General features: G+C 51.5%; 1 protein-coding gene across 4 annotated transcripts; it reads right to left on the bottom strand.

Annotated features, from left to right (window-relative positions):
- Positions 1 to 3,070: 3,070 nt before the first annotated feature.
- On the bottom strand, positions 3,071 to 9,561 carry LOC117061721 (peptidyl-prolyl cis-trans isomerase FKBP2-like). Of its 4 annotated transcripts, none has more exons than XM_033174664.1 (6): positions 8,840 to 9,083; positions 7,058 to 7,236; positions 4,551 to 4,663; positions 3,830 to 3,876; positions 3,531 to 3,566; positions 3,071 to 3,201 (listed from the first exon to the last, which is right to left on the bottom strand). In XM_033174664.1, exons 1-6 carry the CDS (start codon positions 9,021 to 9,023, stop codon positions 3,140 to 3,142), a joined length of 621 nt encoding a protein of 206 aa, XP_033030555.1. In that variant the 5' UTR covers positions 9,024 to 9,083; the 3' UTR covers positions 3,071 to 3,139. The 4 variants fall into 4 exon arrangements, with proteins under 4 accessions (XP_033030555.1, XP_033030554.1, XP_033030557.1 ...); XM_033174663.1 differs by lacking the exon at positions 8,840 to 9,083 and adding an exon at positions 8,275 to 8,833; XM_033174666.1 differs by lacking the exon at positions 8,840 to 9,083 and adding an exon at positions 9,422 to 9,561 and having other exon boundaries at positions 3,072 to 3,201.
- Positions 9,562 to 12,991: the final 3,430 nt, after the last annotated feature.

The raw sequence follows: 12,991 nt of genomic DNA, 5'->3' as shown, positions 1-12,991 counted from the left end.
AATCCAAGAACATTTGGAGCAGGGGTCAGCAAACTTAGCATGCCTCGGACTGGCGTCTCCAGCGCCAATTGCACAGAGGGTGGGGGAGCGTGTGCCCATACACGTGCGCACACACTATTTCCGGTGTTCCTCCGACCTGGAAGTTTGCAGCCGCACAGCGCAGCACCAGTAAGAGTGGGCGGTGGAGGTCACCACGGGCCGGATAAACAAGTCCCTTGGGCCTTATCCAGCCTGCGGACCATAGTTTGGGGACCCCTGATCTGGAGGGTCTGGCAGGTTCCTCACCCACAAGCAAACCCTATTTCTCACTGTGGCCTTGGCAGAATTTGTTTTTATGAAGGAGGGGTGGCTAATTTCTCTCCCGCACACATACTTTTTCCAGCTTTCCCTCATTGGTTCATGCAAGGAAGTAGTTCACTTACAAAGCCACTTCTGCTTCTCTGCGCCAAGAAACCATAAAGATTCACTCACGTGCCAAGGGATTCTGCTGCAGCACCTCACAGTGGGTGTAAGCCACCAACCTGGATGGCTTTAAAAAGGATTTGACAAATTCAGAGGGCTAGGCTATCTGGCCACGTTCTCCACTGTTGGAGGCCATACGCCCATGAATGCCACTTGCAGGAAACCTCAAGGAAGAGTTGCTGTTACGCTCGGGTCCTGCTTGTGGGTGTCCCATTGGGGCATTTGGTTGGCCACAGAAAACAGGATGCTGGGTGCTAGATAAGCCCCTGGCCTAATCAGGCAGATTCTTATGTTCCTAACATCCTAGGTTGTTTTAATTTTATTTTGAGCATGGGGGGGGGGGAGCAACCTTCTAGCCCTTGAGGCCAAAGGATGAGTCTTGAAAGTATGTGGTGAGAATCACACTGAAATCAGGGTGTGGGAAATGGCAATGCTTTCTATGCTCTGAAGGTGGGGAGGGGGAGTTGTGCCTTGCTAAATAGGATTTATTTTATTTTTTTATTTGTTTCTCCACAGCCCTGACAGGAACAATTAATTATACCACACATGAAAATCACTTCACTGACATTATTTATGGAGGTTGCAAAATTAGGCACAAATGCGATTTGTTGGAGTTGGGTTTTTTTTTAAGTACAGCGTGCGCGCACACTGTCTCAACTGTTCTTCATGCTGAACAAGGGAGGCTGGAGAATGGTCTCTCTGCAAAAGGCATTCTGCAGCTAGACCCTCTCTGTCAAGGAGGATAAGTGAGTTCCTCACAGCAACCCATCCTGCCCCTTCACTATAGCCTTCCGCAGCAATGCTCACAACTGTTCACTTTCACAGTAGACAATACTGGCAGGGTCCCAGCAGCATTCACACTGGTGGTTTCACTGGGGGAGAACACCCCCTCGCAGTTTTCTGCTCTGCAGTGCAAAATTATCCGTTATCTCACGTTCTCGCCCTGCTTCACACGTTCGCAACTTCCATGGCTCGTTTATTCAGTCCAGGTTGTCCTTAAACAAACCCAAATTCCACTACGAAGTCGGCGCATGCTTCGATTAATTAATTACGCAGGTTGTTGGGAACGTGGCTTCACAAATCCCCATACGCCTCTTGTGGAGGGCAGATGCCACCAGCACAGAAAAGGCCCCCAGAATCCCTTGCAGTCTATCACAAGGGGATTCTGGGATGTGCCGCCTACAGCAAAGCCACGCAGCACACGATATTCTCCAGAGCTTGCTTTCCCTTGGCAGGAGGACAGGACCAGACTGTGGGCAGCACAAGGCCCCACATTAAGCCAGACCAAAGACAGAAAGGTTGGCTTTGGGCAGCCAGGCCACCATGACAGCCCAATCCCGCTGCCAGCCACACACATAGCACAAGAATTCCCTGCTCTGCAAGTCTTTTATTAGGCTTCCAATGCCCCAATAGTCTGGGAATGGAGAATCTGCAGCCTTCTTAGATGTACCTAAACTAAAACCCATGCCCTCTCAGGCCACCGCCCAGGCTGATCGGAAGTGACATACCTTGGAATCCAACGCCATCTGGAAGGACACAGGCTGCCTGTCCCTGGCAAGCTATCTGTGCATTTCACTTAGTGTTACTAGTATAGGGAGCTGCCTTGCTTAGGAGCCCAGCCCTTAGTCAATCCAGCTCAGTATTGTCTACAACAGTGTTCTTCAACCTTGGGGCACGAGATCCTGCTAGGTAGGGCTGGGCATACAGTCGTACCTCGGGTTACATACACTTTGGGTTGCGTACTTTTTGGGTAACGAACTCCCGTAACCCGCCGCACGCACAATCTGCACATGTGCAACGTGCGTTTTTTGGGTTACATACGTTTCGGGTTACGTACAGTGACCCGGAACCAAATAAGTACGTAACCCGAGGTATGACTGTATCTGGTTTTCTATATCACAATAGATCACCAGCTAAACATACTGATATACCGATATATCACAATGTCTGAAATAAGGATAGCGCATCAGCTGGCTTCACAGTTTCCTCAACATAGGTTTTAGTGTAGCAAACACACACACACCCCAAAAATATTGCCAGGTCAAAAATTATGAAACTGGTATCACAATATGGACTTCAAACTGGTTTTGGATGATAGAATGCCCAGCCCTACTGCTGGATTACAACTCCCATCATCCATCTGCTTAGCAAATGGTCAGGGATGATGGGAGTTGTAGTCCAACATCTGATGAGGCCCAGACACCAATCAAAACTGACCCACCTGGAGGTGATGGGGTTAGGCCAGAGACCAGACACCCACAAGGACTTGAACCCCTGAGGCTGCCTTACACAGTCAGGCCAGCAGGTCACCCAGCCTAGTAATGTCTGCTGCAACTTGCAGCCTCTCTCCAAGGCTCCAGGCAGAGGCCTTTCCTAGCCCTCATACCTTAAGTCATATTTGCTGATGATGGCAGGGGTTGACCCTGGGACTTTCTGCACCCAAATATTTGGGGCTTCCCCCCACCTTGCCACAGAAGTCAGAGCAGCCCAAATCTTGAGCCCAAGGAACCCCCCACCTCCACCTCCTTAGAACAGTGTTGCCCCTTCTCCTGCCACCAGGCCACCTGCTGCAGTCACAATACAACTCTGGTCTGTGCTTTTATTTGGCCCATCGGTATCAACAAATACTCAAGATTACCTCCCCTCCCTGTGTGCCCCCTCCCCCGAAGAGATGTCGCTATAATTCCTGCCTTCGCTCAATCTTCAGCAGCTCAACTTCAAATATTAAGGTTGCGCCACCTGGGGGGGAAAATAAAGAGAAATCACGAGTGCAGGCTGGAGGGAGAGGTGCTGGGAAGAAGCACTACCCATCCCAACCCCTAGAGCAGGTGCCAGAGGGCCCTGGAAGCTTTGGTGGCCCCACAGCTGACTGCCTGGAACTTGAGTGGGGCCACTAGGTTTTGATCCCTTCCATTCTCGTCTCCTGGTTTTCAAAAGGCCAGCAGGGAGAAGGCGGGTTAAGAACTTGGCATAAACACTTCGCTTGGGGAGGGGAGGAAGCCCCCGCCCATCAGTTCAGAATTCATAGCAGGACTGATTCTAAGGGGGGAAAGGCATGCACAATTTACCTGGGATTTTGGGTGGCGCTCCCCGGTCCCCATAACCTGTGAGCAAAGGGAGAAAAATGACAAAGTTACCCAAGAGATCAAAGAGTTCCCAGATAGTGAAGGGATGGAGCAATATGTGGCCCTCCAGATGTTGTGGGATTTCAACTCCCACTGACCCCTGCAAAAAAATGATGATGGCAACTCCTTAGAACAGGTGAAGCACCAGTACCAACCCCTTGCCACTTCCACCTCCCTGGGGCAGGTTCTGAACCCAGGAACCCAATTTCCCCCCCTCCCCATCCCACATTCCAGCTCCTCACCCAGCTCAGAAGGAATGACCAGCTTTCTCTTCTCACCCTCGCACATCCTAGAAACACCAAAAGAACAGTATAAATTCAGTTACCAACCAAATACTGTACATGGCTTTCCTGCTGTATAGAAGCAACACAAAACAGGAGGGCTGAAATCTGACTCGAAAATAATTACTTCATTCATATCACTTAACCTTCCCTTCTAACGTTGCCTAGGGGCAGCTATCAATATAAAAATTACATACAAATGAAAAAGAAGCACACTAAATGTAGTTAACACTGGAGAGAAACACAGGATAGATGAACCGTCCTGATTAACAAGACACTTTAATAAATAAAATGAGCCGGAACAGATGGATTTTCAAAAGACGGCAAAAGATCATTAGAAGATGCCAGCCAGATCTCCTGGGTGCAATTGCACAGAGTGCTCTCCCCCAACATTCCTGCCAAAGGTGCTGCAGATGCAGTCGGAATACACCAGAGGCCCTTCCCTGAGGTCATGCCCAGATTATGGAATTCTCTGCTCTTTATTTAAAAAAAGTTTCAGGATCCCAAAATAAATAAAGTTTTAGGAGTTTTCCAGCATCCTTTAGAAGGGAGAGTGAAAATCTGCACTTTTGACTTGCCACTGGAGAAATCACTGTGTTTCCCCGTTCGGGTGCTTGAAAACCAGCAACCAGAACACAGCGGTCACTGCCACACCTGATCCCTGCTAGGAGGAAGAATTTACCCAAGCAGGCCCTGATCCCAGCCTTTAATGACTTGTCCAGTCCCCAAGGAGAAGATAAACGGCTGATCACGAGTCAGGCTGCTGTCGAACTCTGTCCCATCCTCCAGCTTGCCCTATGAGAGAGTGCGGAAGTTAAAAGGGGTGTGAGCCAGCCAGGGTTTCTTCTTAAAACATCCAAGATGCTGTGCTTATTATCCCAAAAGAAGAGCCCTGCAAAGTAAGCCCAAAGAGGGCTCATCTAGTCCAGCATCCTGTTTTCACAGTGACCAAGTGGATGCCTCAACGGGAAGGCCACAAGCAGGACCCAAGCGCAACTTGTGATTCCCAGCAACTGACATTCAGAGACATACAGACAAGGGAGCCAGTGTGGCTAGCAGACACTGATAGCCTGGTTCCTCATGGATTTGTCTACTCTTTTAAGTCATCACTACATCTTAATAAAGTGAATTCCATAGCTTTAACTATGTGCAGTTTTAACTAAGCACACGTATACAAACACCCTCCACAGCAGGAGTGGGGATCCTGCGGCCCTCCCAATCATTGCTGGCTGGGCTGATGGGAGTTCAACAACATCTGGAGGGTTGAAAGTAAAGAAGCCCTGGGGTGTTTCAGCCTTGCTCTCTCACTGACTGACTGACTCAGGGCAGATTCACACATGAACGTCTATCACTCAGTGATTCACTGCTCCACTGCGGAAAGTGACTCATAAGAACCTGAGGCAGAAGCCCTGCTGGGTCAGAGCAAAGGTGAGTCAGGTTGAGGGCCCTGTTTCCTAACAATGGCTAATGAAATGCCTGTTGAGAAGGCCACAAGCAGGACATGAAATTAATACACCCACCCCCTTTCCCCTTGCTGCTCAGATGACCAGGGGCCCTCAACTCTGGAATCCTGCCACCATACAGAGCAGGGATAACTGCCAAATTGAGATGGTTTTAAAAGGGGATTATTTATTTACTTGGTACATTTGTGACCCCACCCTCCATGATTCGATCCCAGGTCCACTTACACATAAATTTTTAATTTATAAAACAAACACATCCCTTAATGATAATATAAAAAAAAAACTTTAAAAGGCAGGACAAGGCTATCAGTGGCTACCAGACACTAATCTCATGGTGCAACCTCCAGGATTGTCTTTGAGTTCCATTTGCTGGGGAACAATAGTGAGAGGCAGCTATTTGCTGTCATGCTTATGGGTTCCCAGAAGGATATGGCTGCATAAAAGAGAGCTCTGCTGGATGAGGCCAGTAGCCCATCTAGTCTAGCACTCTATACTCAATGGGAAGCATATGAGCAGAACCAGAGTGCAATGGTGCTCTCCCTAACTGTGATTTCCAGCAACACAGAATTCAGTGGCATATTGGCTGGCTGCTATGGGAAAAAGGAGACTGAACTAGGTAGCCTTTGGTTTGATCCAGAGGGGCTCTGCTTATGTTCTCTGGCCAAACAGAGGTCTGGAAATTGCAGAATGGAACGGGGTAGAGTAACCTCATGCCCATACGATTGGAATCAAAGGGGGATAAAAGCTCCACCCCCTATTCCTCCTCACACAGGGAACACAGAGTTTTTCTCTGGTTGTCCATTTCCTGCATTCAACTTGCCACCTAACACTGCAGCCATCAAGCCATGAATGAGCACATGTGAGTCAGCAAGGGTGCATGGCTGAAACAAGCAGCTGAGCCAAGAATATGTTGCAATGGCAGCATCTAGTAGTGGGTGCAGAATCCAGTTGCTTCAAGAATTCCTTTTTTAAAAAAGCTAAGCATCTAGTCCTTATGGTCACAAAAATTTCTATCAAAGCCTTGGAGATACTCCTAGTGAAATCTCAGAGGGGTTGCTGAATTCAGATGTCAAGGAGTAGACAGTTCCATGAGACACAAGACACATGTGCCTAATTTCATAGCTGTCAACTTTTCCCTTTTCTTGCAAGAAATCCTATTTGGAATAAGTGAATGTCCCTTAAAAAAAGGGAAAAGTTGACAGCTATGGCCTAATTTACAGTAGGATTCTTTTTTCTTTTATTTCTTTCTGTTGAAGCTCTGAACTTGGGTCACCCACAGACGTCTGCCTTCCAAAACAAACCCAACCCCACCAACTTAGCAACTACACACACACCAATTTTGGCAGGAGTTGCTGACTCTCACTGCTTCAGGTCAGGGATGGGGAACCTACAAGCCCTCCAGGTTGTTGGGCTTCAGCTCCCATCAACCAGAGTGAGCATGGCCAATGGTCAGGGATGATGGGAGCTGAAGTTCTGCAATACCTGGAGGCAGGCAGGCAGGTCCCCCAGCCGTTCCCAAAGAGCCACAACTTTGTGATGAGAGAGCAGGAGGTGGAGTCTAGAAATGCATGGAAGGCCTGACAGGTTCTCCATTAGATTACGATTCACCCTTTGACAATATGTCTCTCCCCTGTGGCCTCTGGGAAAGACCCCTTCAGCCCCTGCAAACCTCAAGGTACCTGGCTAACAATGACCTGCCCTTCCACATCACACCTGCAGCACTCACCGTATAATGCATGTGGAGCACATCACCCTTGCGGGACTTGATGGGGCAGTTGTCCACCCGCTTCTTGACCCCAATCTGGAGCTTCCGTTTGCCTTCCGTGCCCAGCACTAGCGAGAAGACTGCACACAGCGCCAGAGCGAGTAACGTTGCTCCCTGGCTCACCTGCATCGCATAAGCTCCTGGAAGGGCAGAAACTGGTTAGCTGTGGAGAGCTCTCTGTGGCCAAAAGTCTACTGCCATCGCTCTCTCTTGCTTTGCTGATCACAATGCTACAGGAAGGCGGAAATGGAGCTGGCTTCCTGGCAGTGGCATTGCTGCCATTTACCAGGAGGCAGGGGGAAGTTGGGGCTGTCTATGTGCACCAATGGGAGTACTTGAATGGCTCCACCAGGGTGCCCCCACAGCCCTGATTTCCTCACCCCTCCCAATAAGCAGCAGTAACATTGCTGCTGGCAAGCTGGCGCAGCAGGCCGCCCCCCACTGAGCATGCCACTTCTGGGGAAAGGGATCCATTCAGCAGCTGCCAGACATATGGTTCTGTTCACTGTCCTTGTACATACAGGAAAAGGAAGAATGGGAAAGAGCTCCAGTCCTTCCATGCCAACACACACCAAGACATGAGTTCTATTTGGGAAGGTCCACAACACAGTCATAAACACCTGCCTTGCATGCAGAAGGTCCCAGGTTCAAATGTCAGGTAGGGCCCTGCCCCGTTTTTCACATGGTGCCCCAATGAACAGAAGCCTCCTCCCCATGAAGGCCCATCCTTGAATTAAAATAATTCATGCAGATTCAACACTCCCGCCCCAATTGCCAGCACCCCCAGCTCCTACCCTGGCATGCAACAGCATGCGGTCCATTCAGGTCCCCCCGGGAGCTTCTGGACCCCGACTTACCCGTGTGGCCGGAGGCGCCTTGGACTCTGCTCCCTCCCCTGGTGGCAGCCGCCGCCACCCCACTCCAGATTCTCTCAAGGATACTGGGCTGTTGCCACCCCAGGAATAATCCAGCAAGGTCTCTCTGCTCCCCCCTCCCTCCTGTACTCCCTAGTCCTCTAGACAGGATCTCCCACATATGAAATCATATTTCTAACCCTTTCCCTCAGGTATGAGCCTAGCATTTCCTCCCCCCTCCCTCCCAGGTGCAGTATCGCCTTCCCCCAACCCACGCCCCCCAAATAGCACCCCTGCCCTAAGATACCCCATATCCACCCTCACCTTGCCCCCCTTTCCTAGGGCCCTCCTTACGGAAGGTCCAAACCCTGGTCTCCTCTGCTTCATCTTCTTCATTACAATTTGTCACCTTGGCCCAGACCCACATGATCCCAGCCCCAGAAGGATCCCTCACCTTGTGAATCCAGACATCCCCAGGACCCCCACCCGCAGGAGCTGGCTTCTCTCGGGGGATCCAGACCTGGCTGCGTTCTGGGGAACAACTGACACCCCTAGATTCGGGCTTCCACTCTCTCTGCTTCCCCTGGGGACTGGCTTCCCGTTGCAACCACGGCAGCCCCATCCTATCAGAGGCCCTGGCTGGCTTGCGGGGCACCCAGACCTGCCCAGAAGCCTCCGCAGGGTCCCGGTACCACTCCTTCTGGACCCACATCGCAGCTCCCCTTACAGGATCCCTCTGGGGACCCACATGCCCCAAGATCCCCCCGGAGTGGCTGCGGCTGACGCCCCGTGCCGGGAACTCTGGTTCCTCGCCGCCTCTTCCCCTGACCACCCCGGGGCTCCCCGCACCCAACTCCCAATCCTCCCTGTGGGAGAGCTGGGTCCCCACCTCTTTGGGGACGCCCTTTCCTTTCACGGCCACAGCCACGCAGGACTCGCAGACCCCCACGCACCACGAAGCTCTCTTCTCCTGCCTCGCTGCTTGGCTGCTCCTCCCTGAGCCGGGCGGAGGGCGGCCCAGGCTCTCCAAGCTCCCGCTGCCTGGGGGGCCCCCAAACCCACGAGGCCCCCATCTGCTCATCGTGACTCTCCTCGGGCCACCCTGTCCCTCCAGGACCTTCCCCACGGCTGGGGCCTGGGTCCTCCCATAGTCAAGGGCCCGCACACCTGGACCCCAAGACACCTGGGTCCCTACGTCCCTCCGCTCCAGCTTCCGCGGCCCCTGCGTTGCCGCCGGCCCTGCGAGGCCCTCCTCGCTACCAGCCACCCCCCACTTGGGGGCGCCGGACGCCTGGGTCCCTTCGGGCCCGCTAGAGCCTCCCCGCTCCCTCCAGCCCGCCTCTTGGGGCTGTCCCATATCTAGGTCCCCAGGCTGCTGCCGCCGACCCTCGCTCGGTCCAAAGCTCCTGGGCGCCCCCCTTCCCTGTCCCCCCGTCTCCTCAGGACCCCCCATCCGCCCCCCCCTCCTCACCTCTCCTTTCCTCAACGGATACCACCCCCCTCTGCGCATGCGCGCCTCGCAACGCTGATTTGCCTAACAACAAGGGAAGCAGCCGTGGGGTCCGCCATGTTCCCTCGCCCGCCCCGAGGCAGGTTAACCGCCATCACGTGATCGGCGCGGCGCCACGTGACAGGCGCTCGGCTAGCTATTTTATAAAAATCAATGACCGTCATTACGATTCTAGTGCTCTTCTCTCGGACACGGGAGAAATAATCACAGAAATAAAGGCGTGCCCACCCCCACTTCAAAATACAAAAATTATAACGGCTTGCACGTGACAAGGGCAAAGCGTCACTTCCGTTCTGGGCTGAGGCATATGAGCTGCGGTAGGCGCACTGACGTGTGAGCGCGCCCCCTGGTGTTGGAGTGGAGAAAGGGGGCTCCCCGGCCTCTCTGAAAGTGGCCTCGTCTTCATCACGTGGCTCCGATGATGATGATGATGATGATGATTACCCCGCCCATCTGACTAGGAGGGCCCTAGTCACTCTGAGGGCTTCCAACAAATAAGCCTGTTTGTTGTAAAGTGAGCCTCTTGGTGAAATACAAATTTTTGGAACATATTATTTCCTTAATGCGGTTTTATTTTATTTTTTAATTGTTTATTTAATTTATTTTTTTTCCTCCCCACGCATTGTAAAACCTACATTTCAGCCAGCTCCCCAATTGGTTAACAATAAAAAATGATTTTAAATTTTTTTTTTAATCATTGGGCAAAATCTTCCTTGGCATGCACTTTATTTTTAATGTATTCATTGATTTAATATTTTTTATTTATTTCAGCAGTCCGACGCACAATGACGCTGGAGCAAATCTCACTGATGGGAAATGGGGCTTACTCCCCAGTAGGCATTCATAAGTGATTCCCTACCCCTACCCCGCCCCCGCAGTCAGGTGAATTTAGGAACACAAGAACCTGCCTCAGATCTTGGTTCTATCTAGCTCTCAGTCTACATAGTGGCTGTCCAGGATTTCAGTCAGGGGTCTTTGCCAGGGATACTTGGAGATGGCAGGGATTGAACCTGGAACCTTCTGCATGCAAAGCAGATGCTCTACCGCTGAGCTACGGCTCTTCCCCAAATGTGCTGTACCCACTGCACTGCAGCCTCTCCTTGTGTGATGCAAACCAAACTGGAGCATGAGGAGGGGGTCATTCACCCCTGATACTCTAGTATTTTGCTTGCCAACACCCATCCTCCCTTCCTAGCTTTTAGTAGTGGCCTTGGGAAAGGTGGCTGCGGAGAGACATTTCTGCCCCCCCCCCCACCTCAACATGCAAGCCTCCAACTGGACTCTGTAAATATTGACTCTTCCAAGGTTAGGGGCAAAGTCTGCTTGGAAACCCCACAGGGCAGCTTTTCCAATGCCCATTCCTGGGAAGGACATGGCCATGTGTCCCAGGCTGCCCATAGGACAAGGGAGATGAACCCAAGTTAGGAGGCCCCACAGATCCTCTCCACTTCCAAGAATCTCATTTCTGAATGTGGCCAAAGGGCACTCTCATCCAATGCCCTGTTTCGAAGGCCGGCCAGTCAGATGTTTTTTTGGGAAGACCACAAGCAAAGGGATGGAGGAAAGAGTCCTCCCCTGTAATTGGCCTCCCTGTTCTCTGGGTATTATGCCTCTGAACATGGAAGTTCTATTTTAGCTGTGGCAGTAAGGCTGGTTCCAGAAGGTTGGCAGCGCTTGGTATTTACCGGTACTAGGGCCCCAAGACCCGTCTTCTTCGGACAAAACACCCAGGAAGATCAAGAGTAGCCTAGGAGAAGTCTCAGTTTGCACGTCATGGCTCTTCCAAATTATGGGGGCCCAATGAGATTGCAGTGCCTGAGCCCACTCCAAAATCCTGGAGCCATTGATTTTCCTCTATGGATGTGTCCTATCCCATTTCAAAGCCAGGGAAAGCAGTTGCTATCACCACCACCTCCCGAGGCAGCCAATTCAATAAATTAACAATGAACTATGTGATGAATTAAATTTATTTTGGCTGTCCTGGATCTCTTGCCAGTCAGTTTTGTTGGCTAGCCCCGAGTTCCATTATTACAAGAGAAGGTGGGTAAATTGCCTTCCTACCCACTTTCTTCACACAACACATGCTTTTATCATCCTCTATCGTGCTTCTCTTGGGAGTCTTTGATTCTTATCCCAGGGATGGGGGACCTCAGCCTCAAGGGACACATATGAACCTCCACAACCCTCCATCTGGCCCTTGGGACTCTCCCCAGGCCACACCCCCTCCAGAGCCCAGCTCTGCAACCCCCTTGAGGGTTTTTCCTGGCTGGAATGTGTCCTTGAGTTGCCTCCCTGTTGCGCTGCTGCCAGCCCCAGCAGGCTTTCACCCGTGGCCCACATAACCCCACTGCCCTTGCCACCGCATCAGGGCAAGATTGGTGGCAGGGTATAGGCAAAACACCTTGGGCCAGCCCTGGGGGTCATAGGGAGACAAGCCCTGGTGTTGTATTGGGGGTGGGCCCTGGTGATTCTTCCTTTGCGCTCCCTCCCACCACTGAGCCCTGGAGACGGAGGTTAATTGGGAGAGGGGAGGGGAGGAGGGCAGATCCCTCAGAGAGTCTATGCAATAATTTGGAGCTGGCTCCTGCTGGACTAAAGCTTGCAAGCTGCACACATAGTCTTCTTAATCAGTTTTTTTTTTTAAGGCACTCTCTCCCAGGTGGAGATTTGAGCCCTCCCCCTGCCAGCTGGAATGGGCCAAGCAAACCTGGAGGCTTCAGGGCAGCCCTGGAGGTCTGGCAGCCCTAGAAATAATAGATAGCAGAGTATGGTATGTGACCTGGTCAAGAGAGAGGGGGAGGCAGGAAGCTCCCGGGCACATGTCAGCCAAAGAAGGGGAAGGGTGAAATATTGAGCAGAGGCCCAGGCGCCAGAGCCGAGCCTGTGAACGCAGTCAATGCAAACGCTTCCAAAGAGACCATCACAATATATTAGACATATATGGTCTGGAGACTAGCCGATAGTGAAATATGTAAATACTTGTAAGTGTGACAAAATGAGCAGAAAGAAGAGAAGACCACGGACACGTCATCTCAAGGCCAACCAGCCATTCTAAATACCTTCAAAGGCAGCTGTTTTGCGGTGCGATTTAGCCATAGATGTCAAAGAGCAACTGTCTGTTTCCCAGCCTCTGTTTTGGTGGGTAATTTCCGTAACAGCGATTTTGGCCACAAGTTAGAATTGACACTCCCCCAGCACCCTTGGATCTGTCCCTGTCCCTGGTCCAGGAACCCAGACTCACAGAGATGTGAAAAGCAATGCTTTTCTTGCCGTGCCACAAGGGGAAATCTAGTCTCTAGTTCAGGGGACAATGGGCCAAACCTAATTCACCGGCCAATCATCAGACTTCCCCATTTGTCCCGCCATTCCATTTTTCTGCACCCATGACCAACTGCGCCACACCTGATGTCATTTCATGGGGAAACAGGCTGGTGTACCTGAACCCTGTAGTAAGTAGGATTGACCCATCCTGTTCAGGAAGTTTGGTCCTGCGTGGGCCACTCCCAAGGGCCAACTTGGACAAATGGGTGG

Source organism: Lacerta agilis, chromosome 17, assembly GCF_009819535.1.
Source record: "Lacerta agilis isolate rLacAgi1 chromosome 17, rLacAgi1.pri, whole genome shotgun sequence".
Classification (NCBI taxonomy): domain Eukaryota; kingdom Metazoa; phylum Chordata; class Lepidosauria; order Squamata; family Lacertidae; genus Lacerta; species Lacerta agilis.
This window is presented reverse-complemented; position numbering and strand designations above follow the sequence as displayed.